We start from the raw sequence: 15,879 nt of genomic DNA, 5'->3' as shown, positions 1-15,879 counted from the left end.
ACGTGATGTGTGATGGTAAACCTGTTGAATATGGTTGCTTTTTTGAGAAGAACACCAAAAGGGCTCCACACTATTGTTACCTTTTTTCTGTGCTATATTTTTTTAAAAAAGTGTAAATCTTTATGTTTTAAAATCTAATAATCTTAAACACAAACAAACTGAACTACTGTTTGTTTTTTTTACATCACTTTGCATACAGTAGCATGTGGTGATTATTTTCCATCAGAAATGTTTGGTACTGTCAGGCACAAGCCTGTGTAAAAGACCAAGATGTTTTTGATGCAGAATCTTACAAGAGAAAACTGTGATGCGTCTAAAAATAGATTCCTTTTCTGCTTTACTGCTATCAAATGTCCATGGTTACCTGATGGGCTATACCACCTGAATGCAGCCTATGTTGAAGTGTTCCTCCTTAACCTAACCCACATGCACTCTATCCACTGCAAATGTTCATATGCAAGCAAGCAAGCATGGTAATGTCATGCCATCGCTTTTGTTGCAGTGGTCAGTGTATGTTGGGCAGTGAGCTGAATGGTCATGATCACCCTGACCTGTTTCAGACTGGCCTTAAGTCAGGCTGGCCTGACTAAAAACCTGTTTATCTGAATGGAGAGATGGTCATAGACATGGTTTGAAGAGGCTGCTTTGGTGGTGTACATACTGCCTTCTTTTGCTTCCAAAGATCTCAAATATAGATTCATCAGTACAGAAAACCTTACTCCAAATCTCCATTGTTCAGTTTCAGGGTTCTACAATAATTTTTCTCCTCTTTCCCTTTTCTCAGCAACAGCTTCCTGACAGCTACACATCCTTTCAGACTCACAGTGTTGAGTTGTCTTCTCACAGTGGAAGGATGGACAGAAACACCTTTTTTTTCAAGCAAGCAAGAGTGGAGCTTGATTTTCTCCTCTCTCTCAAAGACGAAAGCTTTACTGTTTATCCTATGGTGACAGTTTTGATGGTCTACCAGGTCTTGCATGATTGTTTGGAGTTCCATTTTCTCTATTTCTTAAAGTAATTTTTTCACTTATTTTCCTTTGACTTTTCATTCCTTATGCAAGTGTAATACCTTATATACAGTACTGTATAAGGCAAGTGGACATAAAATGAACAATGAGATCAGATACAAGATCCCTAATAAATTGGTATGTGTAAAAGTGTGTGTGTAAAGATATCCAAAGCCCTGACAATCACCCAGGCAATCCTGAGTATCATATTCAAGGTCATAGATAGTGGGATAGAAACTATTTGTCATGTCAGTGCATTTTACACTGGACAATATAAGATTGTAAATGTCAGTTTGAGTAATTGTTGTGTATTTGTTAACTTTAACACAATTACATGAAAGCTCTGTGTACTCATGATAGCGTTACCATGTTTTAAACTCCATCTAATGAAAATGCAGACAGTTGTGTTTCACTGCATGTCTGACTGTCTGTGCACACCTGGAATTTTGATGAGTTCTTTAGCTACTTGTGGAAAAACAGAAATGTTGTGAATCCATGGTGGTTGTTTGCTCTCCATGTGTTAATAATAAACCTATTTCTGCTTCACTTACAAGAAAGACATACACAGTAGATGTATTGTCTTCACACATAAGAGAGCAGCACAACTCAAGGCAATACTTACCTAGTTCTCACCTTCCATTTTATATCATGGATCTTCTCTGGATCATTTTTAATCAAAATCCTCAGCTGGCATATCAGTTATTCACTATTCCCTTCGCTGTGATATTCTACAGCTTGACTACACGAGGATATCTCACTTTGATTAACAGGTGAGCTTTATTGACGCATATTCTGAAACAAAATGGTGCTGTTTTAGCCGTATATTCCTTATTATGAAGTGACGGAAGTGTTTTTCTAAGGTATATGTTTCTGATGCTGGGAGGGTCCTTCCTTGCTGTTCTAACAATGGGTCCATATAGTATATTACTGTTCATCACTGCTACCAAGTTCATGCTGCTGGTGCACTTTGTGGAACCACTTCATGTTCATCAGTGGATTCTTGGACTGCAGATGTGCTGGCAAACGTTTTGGCACTTCTATATGCAATATCAGCAGTACTGGCTCCAGGAACCTGCCGATTCCAGGTATCACCTCAAAAACATGATCAGAATTCAATGACCACAGTCAAAGGTGGGAAAAGTATAGAAAACTTAAGTGAAAGTACTTGTACTGACTGAGTAAAAATTTTATGAAAAAAGTAGAAGTATGGAGCCAAAAATATACCTGAAGATCAACAAGTAAACCATTGCTGTCCAAAAACAAATAAACAAAAACGTGTAGCTTCAAAACAGTAACTTCACAGAAGATGGCAAAAACATTTGAACTTTTAATGCAAGTTAAAACCAGATTTTACTCCAAGTAATTTTGCAGCATTTCTATTGGTCTGTTCATCATGAAAAATCAAAAATGGAAAAATGGGTTTTTCTATGACAGAGATGAAATGTTTTAATACAAACTATTAACAATGAAGACATTATCATTTTTAACATTCAAGGACCCATGTCATGGAAAATCCTCTGTTTTGAAATAAAGTCTGATATGGTATGTAAACAGAAAATGTGCTCTTCAGTCCATGCAGTCTATAAATGGAAACTAAGCTGCAAAAACAGCCTGTTTTAAACTCACTATTTTTGTGATGTCATGAAAACCAACACATTTGCATTTTATTCTACAGTCTAACCTCTCCTTTTCACCCTGAAGCTATAAACAGTGTTTCAGCCTGTACTGCCTTTTGAATGAGGCACAGTGTAGGACAGTCAGCTAATTTCCATATGTCAACCTTAAAGGCACAGTAACAAAAACACCAGTTTCTAAAGTGTATGTGGACACAAACTGTGTAAGTTTAATGCTGAGCATGAGCTGATCATGTTCTATGTAAGCAAAACAAACAAATCTGCCCCGTTACCTGTTTAACAAATGCAGACTAATTGGTGGTACATGAAGACAAATTAGCATAGTTTGTTACAATTTTATTTCATATGAATGAAAGAAAAAAAGAACAATTTACAGTGCACTTAAACTCAAGAAAAAAGACTAAAAAGAGACAGACATCCTGGCCTTTCTGAGTTTTAACAAGCCTTCTGAAGGTCACCTTGGAAATTGAGTAAAGCAATATTTAAGTAAAGTACAAATATGCCAAAGTAATGCTTAAACAATGTACAACTGCTTCACATTACAAAGTATCTCCCACCTCTGACTACTGTGTTCATCACATCTTACGGGTCTTTAAAAGAGCATTTTTCAACCTAACCTCTAACTGGCATATGGTTGATTAATATGAATAATAATTATGCTGCTTTTCTCTGCATAGAAATAAAGAAAAAATCTGTTCACTCAAAACACATTCATAATAGAAGCCAACGGGCACTTGCTTCATGTTCATACTATAAGACCAGGCAAATAGAGATTAGGCTGCTGGAGAAATGCTGGAGTATTCCCTTAAGCTTTTCTTCTTTCTTTCTCAGGCTTTTGTTGGCAATGTCTGCTCTAATGCTTCTCAGTCAGAGAGTCACCTCTGTGTCGATGGACCTCCAGGAGGGAAAAGTTGCCAAGCCCTTCAAAAGAAGCTACCAGAGTCAAGCCATTTCTCTCATTCCTTTTCTTAGCTACACTCTCTACTTCCCTGCTCTCCTTGGAGGACCACTTTGCCCCTTTACCACTTATGTGACCTTCGTAGAGCAGATTAGCATCAGACCACCACCTTCTCCCCTTGCCATTCTGCCCTGGAAGATATTGCGAGTGTTGGTCCTGCTAGTCCTCAAATATCTCCTCTCAAGCTTTCTACAGTTAAGCATATTCAGGTTGAGCAGTCCTCATGATTCTCCAGGTATATTATGGATCTGGATCCTCTCTCTGGTCCTCAGACTGAACTATTATGCCCATTGGAAAATGAGCGAATGTCTCAATAATGCAGCTGGATTAGGTTTTAGTGGGTGTGGTCCAAACGGAGGTGCCCTGTGGGATGGACTTTGTGATGGGGATCCGTGGAAGATCGAGACGTCAACACGTATTTCTGCATTTGCACGCCACTGGAACGGCACAACAACTGCCTGGCTACGCAGACTAGTGTTCCAGAGGTGCAGCACGGCTCCACTGTTTATGACGTTCGGGTTCTCAGCCTGGTGGCATGGCTTGTACCCAGGTCAGGTCATAGGTTTCCTTGGATGGGCCGCAGCTGTGTTAGGAGACTACAAGCTCCATACGTACTTTCAACCAAGGCTCACTGTGCTTTGGAAGAAAAGGCTGTACACTTTGTTAAGCTGGGCCTACACTCAGACTGTCATCGCTTGTGTTGTGCTCGCCATTGAACTTCAGAGTTCTGATGCAATGGTGTTGCTTTGTACAACACACATTGTTGTGGTCCCTTTTGTAAGTGTTGTTATACTTTTTATTTTTTAACACCAGAGAGCATAAACCTCATGATATTCAATTACAGTTCAATGTAACTTGTATGAGCAAAATTAACCACTGACAGCTGTAATTTTACTTGAAGATGAAGATTTAACAGCTCCATTTAGCACAGTGTGCATAATTAGCCTGTATGGAGCCCCACTGGTGACCATAAATAAAAATAATGTACGACCACCACATATTAACGCAAGGGAATGAGATCCTACTGCATGGCCACGACTTAGTAAGGCGACTTAGGCCATGCATTAGGATCTTGTTTCCACACCTTACAAAGTCGAGGCCATGACTGAATTATCATGTTCCCATGCCTTACTAAGTCGTGGCCACACATTATTTTTATTTATACAGGTGACATTATTATGTCACCAGCGGGGCTCCATACACCTGAGATGTTGAAGTGCTAAAACATTTTTGTTTAAAGTTGCAAAATCTGTTGTAAACATGTCTACTCGCCTCTTACAGTGGTGCCTGAGATTTCCTGGTTTAAGAATAGGAAAACAACTTCCGATGAGATATCTTGAAGGTGAATATTTGAGGACGGGCTGTGAGAATTTATTTTGGCTAGTTCACTGAATTATTCCTTTAACAAATAAATATGTTACACGACCAGTTGAGGTTAATTCTATATCGCTAACAGCACCACAGACATGTTTATTAACTTCTAGATCAGCAGCTATCAAACTAATTCGTTTTCAATAGTTGTATGACGGATTTCGCCTAATGCATGCTGGGTATTGTAGTGAGAGATGATAGATGAAAACACAAAAACGATACAAAACAGTGAAATCTGTCAGACTGATGAGGCTGATGGGTGCAATGCTGCACTACAGAATCTTACATAACACAAAAAATATTAAATGTTAGTTTCAGTCTGGAATGTCCCTTCAACATTCATTACACATTTATTTGAGTATGAATTATGGAAATGAAAATGATTTTGGATGAAACTAAAATTCAGGGCACAATCGGCCAAAAAAAAAAGAAAAAAAAGACGAAAGCCGGTAATTAAAAAAACACTAAATATATAAAACATATATAAAACATTTTTTTAAATGTAGACCGTATTACTGCTGCTTAAACTGGTTCAGTCTATGTTTTTAATGTTTCAGGTTTTCTTTGAAGGTGGTAATGATTCATCTTCACTTTCTTATTAGTTGAGTGATATTCAGCTCTTTGAGTGGTGTTGCCATCTAGTGGTGAGAGGTGTAAGTACATCTCCCCTCAAGATTGTGAACTTCCTTCAGTTAAGACGTAATCATCGTGAATGTAGTACAGATTTAACAGTGTTAGTCAGTTTCACTACATTTGAATGTAGCACTATCATTTGAATGCAGTGAAAAAAAAGCAGATTCAGTTGGACCTGCATATTACAGAATGTTCCATGTATGCCAGGTTACCGGAAACTTGGGCACACATTAGTAGATATTTCAGTCAGGTTTGTGTGGGCGAAATGTGTGAATTATTCCAATACCTTCAGTTGACGTCATTCATAACAGAAAGTTGGTCCACCTTGTTGTTGTATTGTCAGAGACGATAGCTTAGCTGCTGCTGCCCAGTTTCTGTTGGTCATCCTTTAGTCCTTCATCAGTGGTCACAGGACGCTGCTCACAGGATGCTGTTGGCTGGATATTTTTGGTTGGTGGACTATTCTCAGTCCAGCAGTGACAATGAGGTGTTTAAAAACTCCAGCAGCACTGCTGTGTCTGATCCACTCAGACCAGCGCAACACACACTAACACACCACCACCACGTTCTTAGGACCTTTCTCAAAAACACATTTAAGAAAAAACCTAGGAAGGTATTAGTGAATGAGGCCCAATGTTTTTAAGCCTCTAAACAGTCCCCTCTGTTCATTGGGCAAGCTTCACCCTCAGCAACAGGATCTGGGACTGCTGCTCCAGAAGCAGCATTCCTCCTCTTCTTCTCCACCATCCTGTCAACTACAACCACAAAAGCAGCTGACAGAAGGATGCACATACCAGCCAGGTAGAATGCAGCACTGAAGCCATCAAACCAGTCCACCAACCAACCTGTGACACAGAGACACAAATGTAAGGAGTCTGTATAACCTGCTGCGAGGGTGCAGGGTGAGTCATGATCATTGCTGTGGAACAGAGCTGAAATACCTCTTGGCTGAATCATGACACCAATTGGTAATATAACAATAACCACTGATTCAGTCCACATAAGTGGGCATCATGCAACAATGCCATAAAATATTATTTGTACATCTCAAGGATAAATTCTCAATTTCTGTCTGTAGTTTTGACAAGGAAAAGTTAAAAATATATTTCTAAAGTGTATATACAGTATATGAGCAAAAGTATTGAGACACCTACACTTCACACCTACAGGAGCTTTTATGACATCACATTCTAAATCCATAGGCATTAATATGTCGTTAGTCCCCCCTTTGCAGCTATAACAGCTTCCACTCTTCTGGGAAGCTTTCTACAAGATTTTGGAGTGTCTGTGGGTATCTTTGCCCATTCATCCAGAAGAGCATTTGTGAGATCAGACACTGATGTTGGACGAGAGGGTCTGGCTCACAATCTCAGTTCTAGTTCATCCCAAAGTTGATCGATGGGGTTGAGGTCAGGGCTCTGTGCAGGCGAGTCATCTTCTTCCACATCAATCTCATCCAGCCATGTCTTTATGGTTCTTACTTTGTGTACTGGGATACAGTCATGCTGAAACAGAAAAGGGCCATACCCAAACTGTTCCCACAAAGTTGAAAGCATAGAATTGTCCAAAATGTCTTGGTATGCTGAAGCATTAACATTTCCCTTCACTGGAACTAAGGGACCTAGGCCAACCCCTGAAAAACAACCCTATAGCATTATCCTTCTCCACCAAACTTTACAGTTGACACAATGCAGTCAGGCAGGAAACGTTCTCCTGGCATTCGCCAAACCCAGACTCGTCCATCAGGCTGCCAGATAGAGAAGTGTAATTCATCACTCCACAGAATATGTTTCCACTGATCCAGAGTCCAGTAGCAGCGCTTTACACCACTGCATTCGACACTTGGCATTATGCTTGGTGATGTAAGGCTTGCATATAGCTGCTCAGCCATGGAAACCCATGCCATGAAGCTCCTGGCGCAAAGTTTTTGTGCTGATGTTAATGCCAGAGAAAGTTTGAAAACTGCCAACAAGTAACAGCGAGTGTGAATTAAGTTTTTAAAAAAGCTTTTCCCATGTGCCTTGCCTAGATGTATTCTAAGACCCCGTTTACACCTGGTCACTTCATGTGACTAGTATCTGGATTGTATCCTGATAAGATTTTAGCCACATGCATTTACGCTTGGTAGTCAAATGCGTCTCTGGTTAGTCGGACTGAAATACAATTGCTGTGTGGGATGGAATATGCAAATCCACTTGTTACAGTGCAACCAATTACCAACTGTTTATCTGTTCAGCCTCTTCATCTGCAGTTTGTTTTGCACAGTAGTGTCTGTCTTGTTGCTATTAAGCATTTAATTTCGTCCGGTCCCCAACTATGTGTGTCCTCCATGATTGTCTTCCTTGCAGAAGTCACATCTATGCTAGTGGCCACTCGCTTCAGAAGAGGAGGAGGAGAAGACAATGAGGAGCTGATCATTCACTTGTAACGTACTTGTCCTTGGCAGGTTAGCCTTAGCAAGCTAATCGGTTAGCCATGCAAACTTTGCAATGCAAACTTTTTCTGAGATGTCTGTGGTGTATTGGCTTTCTTTTTTTAGCTCTGTAGCCTCTAGCATGCAAACTTGCCAGCTAGCAGCATAAAAGTAATGAAATTGTATCAGCAGTCATGTATAAGAAATGGATAACTCGAATGTTATAGTTTTGAAATATTAACCATTTTAAAGTAGTTTACTACTATGACTTAGAAACAGCTTTGTCCACCATTTTTAGGGGGGGTTGAAAAGGTAAATGTGTCAGGTCGCAATAATTTCTGGACGTCCACACTTGTGTTCACTCGATCCCTCACCCTTACAAGGGCTCACATAATAAACTTCACTTAAGATAATTAAGTAATGGAACAGCCCTTGAAATGGTGTTTTTTTTTGTCTATTTGTTTCTAAATTAAACTTTGGATAATGATCAAGTCACATACAGTCATGTGAAAAAATTGAAAATTAGGACACCCCATGAAGACCTTTGCCTTTTTTAACACATTTAAACATATGGACAGTTGATCTTCATTTTAACAATATTGAAAGATGGAGGTAATATAACTAAATAAAAATAAAACTGAAGAAACGTCTTTGAAAAGTACTTTAAAAAATGCATTCTATAGAAATGCAAAATTCTTGTGAGGAAAAAGTTGGGACAGCCCCATTACTATTTAAAATGCCTAAAATTAGAATCAGGTGCATCACATCAGCTGCAAATGATTAGAACATCATCAGACATTTAGTTTGGTTTGCTCTCAACTGTTGAAGTGAGTGGTATCACCATGGCAAGATCCAAAGAGCTCTCTGGGGCCTTCAGAAAGAAGACTGTAGATGCATATGAGTCTGGGAAGGGATTTAAAAAGATGTCAAAACTATTAGAAACCAGTCATTCCACTGTCCAGAAAATAATTTAGAAGTGGAGAACATTTAAAACAACTGCCAACATAGCCAGGTCAGGCCGTCCTAGCAAGTTCAGCCCAAGAGCAGGCCACAAGATGCGTAAAGAAGTCTTTAACAATCCTAAAATGTCATCACGGGACCTACACGTAGCTCTTGCCAGAGTTGATGTCAAAGTACATGCATCAGAAATCAGAAAGAGAGTGCACAAGTTTCCATATGAGGTGTCCATGGAGGAAACCCTTGCAGTCAAAAAAAACATCAGGGCAAGACTAAAGTTTGCCAGAGAACACCTAGACAAAGGCCAGAACGTCTGGAACAACATACTTTAAACAGAAGAATCCAAAGTTGAATTATTTGGAGAATTAACAGAAGACTTGAGTGTTTGGCACAAACCAAACACATGATTTGAGCACAAGAACCTCACACCAACTGTGAAGCATGGAGGTGGAAATGTCATGGTTTAGGTCAGGGCCTGGCAGGCTCTCCATCAGAAAATCCACTATGAATTCTTTATTGTATCAGTGGTGCTTGAGGAAGTTGTGAGACCATCTGTCCAAAAAACTGAAGCCGAAGCAGACGTGGACCATGCAGCATGATCGTGACCCAAAACATTCCAGTAAATCCACCAAGGACTAGGAGAGGGGAAAATACTAGCTATTAGGGCCTGGAGTGTCATTACTTTTTCCTCAGTAGAAACTGGCTTTTTTTCTTTGTTTTTTTGTTTTTTTTTTGTTAAATAAAACAAAAACAAAGTCAAATTTTCTTTGTTTTTGCAAAGGTGATACAACTACGTCACCTTTATCTATAGATGTTGTTTGGAAGAAGATCAAATATTGATATGTCTATATTTCTTTATAAATAACTAAATATTTAATGGGATGTCCTAATTTTGTCACATGACTGTATCTTTAGAAGCGCTGAGATTTAATATTTTTAATATTATATAAGAATTTTAATATTTGCAACCAAGTTCACCGCCCCTTCAATGAATAAACATTTATCACTGCAAAAAAAAAAGGATAATTTCATGATGAATGGCCCATAGAAATGATACAATATTGCTTGGAGAAATATTTCTTTACATTAACTTACATTAAAAGTGAAGAGTGTTTTGCTTTCTCCTGTGAATATTTTGGAGAGATTTGTTTTTGTTTTTGACATTGAAGATATGCTTCTTTTTAAAACAGCTTCAATTCTGAAAAATGTGAGTGTTTGAACAGCTTTAACACTTCTACTAAGGTTAGTCCAATTCAGAACCACAGTTGGTTAATTACTGAACCTCAAAGGAACATTGTTGAACATAAACTGGTTCACTTTGAAAAAATAATTTGTCAAAAATACTCAAAGAGTACCTGCAAAAAACACTGTATCTTGCTCTGCACTTTTCAGTGAAGTTTCATGGAATAACCCTTGGGCAATTCTGATTTAGTACAGATTGTGGCATGTGCACATGGCAACTGAACAAGAATTACAGCATGTGCAGTCAACGTCTCGTAGGAAGTGTTTTAACAGTAGTCGAATATTCAAATAAAAAAGATCAGAGACATCCTCATCCTTCCGCTTTCCTATCTGACCTACAAATCAGACAAATACCGTTAGTCAGCATGCAGTATTGTGGCAAAATCTGACTACTCCAAGGTGGCAAACCACCATCAGAGGAACTCGAAACATCCCAAACATGTTTTAACTAATTATTACGTAATTAAGGAGAACCTAAAATACAGACTATACATTTCATACATGTTCAAACAGCGACAGGATGGAGAAATATAGCCTACAGTAATTTTATGGACATACTGACCTCCAGCGGGCTGCGCGACAAACGCCCCAGAGCTTCTCACCAGCATAAAAAGTCCCAGAGCACTGTCAAAGCTCCCCAGCCCCACAATGTCTATGATGCTGATGAACTGGACAGCCAACATGCAGCCATACAGGAAGCCATAGAGTGCAGAAAAGATCATGATGGGCCAGTAGCCCTGCCCAAGGGGCAGGAGCAGAAGCACCACTCCCAGCAGACTGGCTGCTATGGCCAGCAGCTGGAGGTTCCTCAGCACTCTCAGACTGGCCAAACATCCACACACCAGCCTGCCCAGGAGGTCAGCCAGGGACATCACAGACATAAGCGAGGCGGCCAAGTACTGCTCCACACCCAGGTGACGAGCATGCGGGACAAGGAAGAGCAGGGGGATGAAGAAGCCGGCTGTGGTCAAAATGGCATAGGTTATGTATAGTAGTAGCTCAGGTCTACGAATTAGAGACCACTGAAATGGAGCCTTCTTGGATGTTCCACTCAGTTCTTTGGAGCCCACTGTAAGCTTTCCTTGAGTAAGGGTTGGAGAAGATGGTTTTGGTTTAAGGGGTCTCATAAGTGCTCCACACACACAGAGGTTGAGCTGAAGACCTCCGATGATGAGCAGAGCTCCTTGCCATGAGTAGGCCTCAATGAGCCACTGGAAAAAAGGGCCAAATGCCATGGAGAAGACACACTCTCCTGAGCTGGAGATGGAAAAGGCTATTGGACGCCAGCGTTTGAAGTACCTGCTGACCATGCTGGTAGCTGGTATCCAGCAGAAACAGACTCCAAGTCCTAGGGATCATGAAAAAAACATGAAAACCAGAGAAAACCATAAAAGGCCATAAACAGACACATAAATCGAACTTTTTATGAACTTCTTTATGATCACAGTTAATCAGAGAAACAGTGAGAGATCTAATTGAAGTCGATATGCAATCCCAAAAAATGTAGTTTGTGCTTCAGTTGCAACAAAATACAATATGTTTTAAAATGTCTCCTGACAGATAACAGATTAGCATTCAAAAATCTGGAATAACTTGTCATATTAATGACTGCTTTTATTTGATCACATTTTATATGCATGTAATGTTTTATATATGTAGAAATATATGCAATAAAGAAAGAAGAAAAGAAAAGGGAAAAAAAACATAAAAACATGAAAATATAATGTACAACATGCTGTACAATCAAGTTACCTTAGTCTAAAAACAACAATCAACTGGTATGTCATTTATAGCCCAATGTAGTCCCATCAAGCAATAAAAAGCAAGTGTATTAACTCAATGACTTATAAAGAATGCATGTAGCACTTTGATACAAAACATTTACTGAGCTCTTACCTTTATCTGGAACATTTTATTGAACCCTGTTGAATAGTGAGTCCAAACATTAGTGTTTGTGTAAGAATTTTTGGATTTCTACTTAGACACAGAGTATATCTTTATGACTTTTTTTTTTTACCCTTTATGTTGCCGACTGGGGTTCAATACCACCCCCCCCCCCGACTGGGCATGCACCCCATGCTGTGTCAGTAAGAGTCTTTGGGCAACACTCCTAACACCACTACCTTCACCTTCCTCAGTAAAAATTGATCAAATTGTAAGTCAGTCTGGGTAAAAGCATCTGCCAAAATGGCATGAATGTAGTTCAATCATGTTGATGTTGCCTAAACAATTATTTGCATTAATGTTTAGATTTGAACAATATTTCAAACCTTTAGTAGATAGTAGATGATGTATTTATTGTACTTAATAACAGCAGAACATTTAGGTGATGCTAAGCTACTTTGCTAAAATACGTTTGATTAATTTCATTTTACTGTATTTGTAACACCCTACAAATAAATGTTAAAATTAATGTATTTACATTTCTCTATAATCCAGATAAATTTAGCCCAAATTTCTACATTTTATAAATGTTTTTTCTATCAGCATTGGCAACGCAATGTCAGCATTGGCAACACCTGCAGATATTTACATGAAGCCTATAATAATTCTTAGATCAGTGCATCCTTGATTATTATGCATTGTTCCTGGGAAATGTCATGGAACCTATACGGTACCTTGCAGAACTCCTATGGACAGGTACATCCATGGCAGGCTCAGACTCAATGAGGCAATGGTCATCCCTGAGGCAGCCAGCACTGCACCAATCATGAAGACACCACGCTGGGTGAGGTAGACACTGAGAGCTCCAGCCAGTGGAGCTGCAGAGAGAAAATATCACAGTTTTTAACCACAGTGACAAAAATGCAACCAGGCTTTTGCAAAGCATATTTATTTTTACACTTATTTGTATCTTTCATGATGGTTTTATAAACCTCTATTCCAAAAAAGTTGAGACAGCATGTGAAGAAGTTATAAAGATAGAAAGACCACTATTAAATTGAAAGCAGTACAAAAACACAATATTTGATGTTTTACCTCATGAACTTCATTATTTTTCACTTCATAATTGTTTTGAATGGGAGACAGGTCTGGACTGCAGGCAAGCCAATTTGTGCCAAAAGTTTCAAATAAAATAATAATAAAATCCAAAAGCAAAACATTAAGTATCAAAATGTCCAAAATATGTTGCAAATACAAATAATGAGAGTTAAATCAAACTCAGCTCTTCAAATAGATTACTACTACATTTTACATACTCATTCTGATATAAATGTCATACTCATTTTGAAATTTTTTACATTAATGTTTTTCTATTTGTTGATTTTGCTGATATAATTTTTGCTTCTGAACTTTTTCTTTTGCTTTTGACTTTTGGCACTTTTTAACAGGGGGTAGAAAAGGGCATTTACCTGCACTTTCTATAGGTCAACTGATTCAGAGTGAAAGGTCTCCTGAACACGTAGACACTCAGGATGCACCGCCCTCAGCATGGCGGAGCATGTCGTACTGAGTGCTGCTATGAATGCAGCGTTTTACTGGCATATCAGACATTATGAGCAATGCTTATCATATTCCTTTTAAATGATTAGTGCTTCACAAGTTTATGGGTCCTGTGTCGACCTGGGTAAAACGATATAACTTAATTTGAGCTTTGAAGAACAAACTTAGTTATTTATTAACGAATGAAGCTGCACCACCTTTCAAGTTCGCAGATGCTAGTGCTAACTAGCCTAGCAGTGTCCTTTGTGGTTAACTAAGCTAGTCATGCTGAAAATATGACGAAATTGCTTAAATGTCTAAAGTTAGTTCACTGTATTACTGTGAAGACAGTAACGTGGAGCAGCAGCATTCTGCTACGCTAGGTAGTGCTAGAAGCTGAAAACAGCTAAGTTTGCTTAATATACTTTAATAGCCAATTTCACACAGGGTGACGCAGGACGCTGAGCGTGTGTTACATTAACAAATTTGTCAAACACTGCTCATAAGGTTGGACATGTCAGCGCAATCCTTGCTGGCAACACTATACTGTGTATGAAGAGCTCCGCCATGTTTGAAGCAGCTCATGGCTCTCAGTGGGCGTGGCTATGTGTTCAGAAAAACTTTCACTCCAAATCAGTTGACCAATAAAGAGCGCAGGGGAATGACCTCTTCTAAGACCCACCCCGTGTTAAAAAATGCCACAAGTCGGAAGCAAAAGAAAGATTTCAGAAGCAAAAAATATACCAGCAAAATTAGCAAATGGAAAAAAGAAAAGCAAAAACAGACAAAATGGGTGATACATTTATGTCAGAATGAGAAAGAAATGAATAATAATCTTTTTGGAAAGTTAAGTTTGATTTAAGTCACATTATTTGTATTTGCAACATATTTTGGACAATTTGATACTTAACATTTTGCTTGTGGTTTTTAAATATTTTATTTGAAACTTTTGGCACAAAATTAACTCCATACTATCCATGCTATGGGCACTAATACATCTCAATACCATGACAGACACTGGCCTTTAAACTTTATGCTGGTAACAAGCTGAATGGTTCTTTTCTTCTTTGGCCTAGAGAATAAAACATGCATTATTTCCTTTAAACCTTTAAAACAGCCTTCAATATGACTGCTACTGGCTGTTGCTGAATCTCATAATCAGAATTTTGTCTACAAATTTTCAGGTTGTAGCATCCTGTTGCATTCAGAAAGTTCCAAGTGTTTTGGAATAGCAACGTGGTACTGGAATGTTTTGTGGCTTGCCCAATTAGGGTTTTAACATATCTATAAATCAGCATAATCAGATTGAGTGTAATCACTTAAAGGCAAGCACTGTTTACACTGATACGAGGGAGGTATGTCTTCCACCACTGTGTCATCTGATATTACATATGGCTCAATTATTTGTTGAAAATTCCTCAACATAAAGTAAACAGAAAGTCATTTTTCTCTTAGCTTAAGCTTAAAAAAAGTATAAGATATGGACGTATGGATGGTGGGTACAGTGAGTGAAGTAGAAGATGTCCTGCAGCTGGCAGCTCACCTCCCAGATGAAACACAGCAATGCTGGTGGAGATGATCAATGACACAGTGCTGGTGAGGACACCGTAGTAGTTTCGAATATCCAGGAAGAACAGGCCAAAGTTCCTCGGGACGGCTTTAGCAAGACCCATGGTGAAGAAGGCGGAGGTGACCACGACCCAGCCATACCCACCATCTGGTGGATCCACGCTATCCTCCTCCATGGTGTGTCAGAGAAGTCTAACTCTAAAATAGAAAATGAGATGACATTGTACAGTATGAACCTTACAACAGTTGTTAGTAGTTAATGATTGACGTTTTATTTGGCAGATTCTGCTTTATAAAAGATCTCCTTGGCAAACAGATGTTCCCGGCAAAGGAAAAGATAAAATAATATTCTGGGCCATAACTGTGCATAAGAACTATACACTGAACGAATGGCGAATCAACCTAGTTATGTATTAATAACTGTGGATTAAAATTCTAGAAATTTGACAGAGTTGTTTGATGTTCTATTAAACATTAACATTTTGGGAAGTTAATTATATAATGAGATATTATGTATTTACAGACTATATAGACAAAGAAACAAGCACACAGTGCCTATCCTCTGTTGAATCACTCACTAAAGAGTTCCAAATTACCTCTGGAAGCAAAATCAGTAAAAGAACTGAGCATCAGGAGCTTCACAAAATGGGTTTCCATGGCTGAGCAGCTCCA

The 15,879-nt window shown here is 38.8% G+C and overlaps 2 protein-coding genes across 2 annotated transcripts; one reads left to right on the top strand and one right to left on the bottom strand.

Moving 5' to 3' along the window:
• The first annotated feature begins 1,655 nt into the window (after positions 1-1,655).
• Positions 1,656-4,769, top strand: mboat4 (membrane bound O-acyltransferase domain containing 4). The gene is made up of 3 exons (XM_036598817.1): positions 1,656-1,777; positions 1,868-2,092; positions 3,473-4,769. Exons 1-3 carry the CDS (start codon positions 1,656-1,658, stop codon positions 4,404-4,406), a joined length of 1,281 nt encoding a protein of 426 aa, XP_036454710.1. The 3' UTR covers positions 4,407-4,769.
• A 1,399-nt stretch (positions 4,770-6,168) lies between these two features.
• LOC118827748 (monocarboxylate transporter 13-like) lies at positions 6,169-15,389 on the bottom strand. Its single transcript, XM_036599197.1, has 4 exons — positions 15,182-15,389; positions 12,834-12,977; positions 10,778-11,563; positions 6,169-6,448 (listed from the first exon to the last, which is right to left on the bottom strand). The coding sequence occupies exons 1-4, from the start codon at positions 15,381-15,383 to the stop codon at positions 6,243-6,245; spliced, it is 1,338 nt and encodes a 445-aa protein (XP_036455090.1). The 5' UTR covers positions 15,384-15,389; the 3' UTR covers positions 6,169-6,242.
• Between the last annotated feature and the right edge of the window lie 490 nt (positions 15,390-15,879).

The sequence above is a fragment of the Colossoma macropomum genome, unplaced genomic scaffold, assembly GCF_904425465.1.
Source record: "Colossoma macropomum unplaced genomic scaffold, Colossoma_macropomum, whole genome shotgun sequence".
NCBI lineage: Eukaryota > Metazoa > Chordata > Actinopteri > Characiformes > Serrasalmidae > Colossoma > Colossoma macropomum.
The sequence above is the reverse complement of the archived record's forward strand: the minus strand, read 5'-3'. Positions and strand labels throughout refer to the sequence as shown.

What these genes read in the sequence shown, in the direction of transcription:
- LOC118827748 (XM_036599197.1), bottom strand. Translation starts at nt 15,383, where the DNA reads ATGGAGGAGGATAGCGTGGATCCACCAGATGGTGGGTATGGCTGGGTC. An exon ending in TGCTGTGTTTCATCTGGGAG is followed by an intron (nt 12,978 to 15,181) that starts GTGAGCTGCCAG and finishes TTCTCTCTGCAG; the next exon opens with CTCCACTGGCTGGAGCTCTC. An exon ending in GTCCATAGGAGTTCTGCAAG is followed by an intron (nt 11,564 to 12,833) that starts GTACCGTATAGG and finishes CATGATCCCTAG; the next exon opens with GACTTGGAGTCTGTTTCTGC.
- mboat4 (XM_036598817.1), top strand. Translation starts at nt 1,656, where the DNA reads ATGGATCTTCTCTGGATCATTTTTAATCAAAATCCTCAGCTGGCATAT. An exon ending in TATCTCACTTTGATTAACAG is followed by an intron (nt 1,778 to 1,867) that starts GTGAGCTTTATT and finishes TGTTTTTCTAAG; the next exon opens with GTATATGTTTCTGATGCTGG. An exon ending in CAGGAACCTGCCGATTCCAG is followed by an intron (nt 2,093 to 3,472) that starts GTATCACCTCAA and finishes TTTCTTTCTCAG; the next exon opens with GCTTTTGTTGGCAATGTCTG.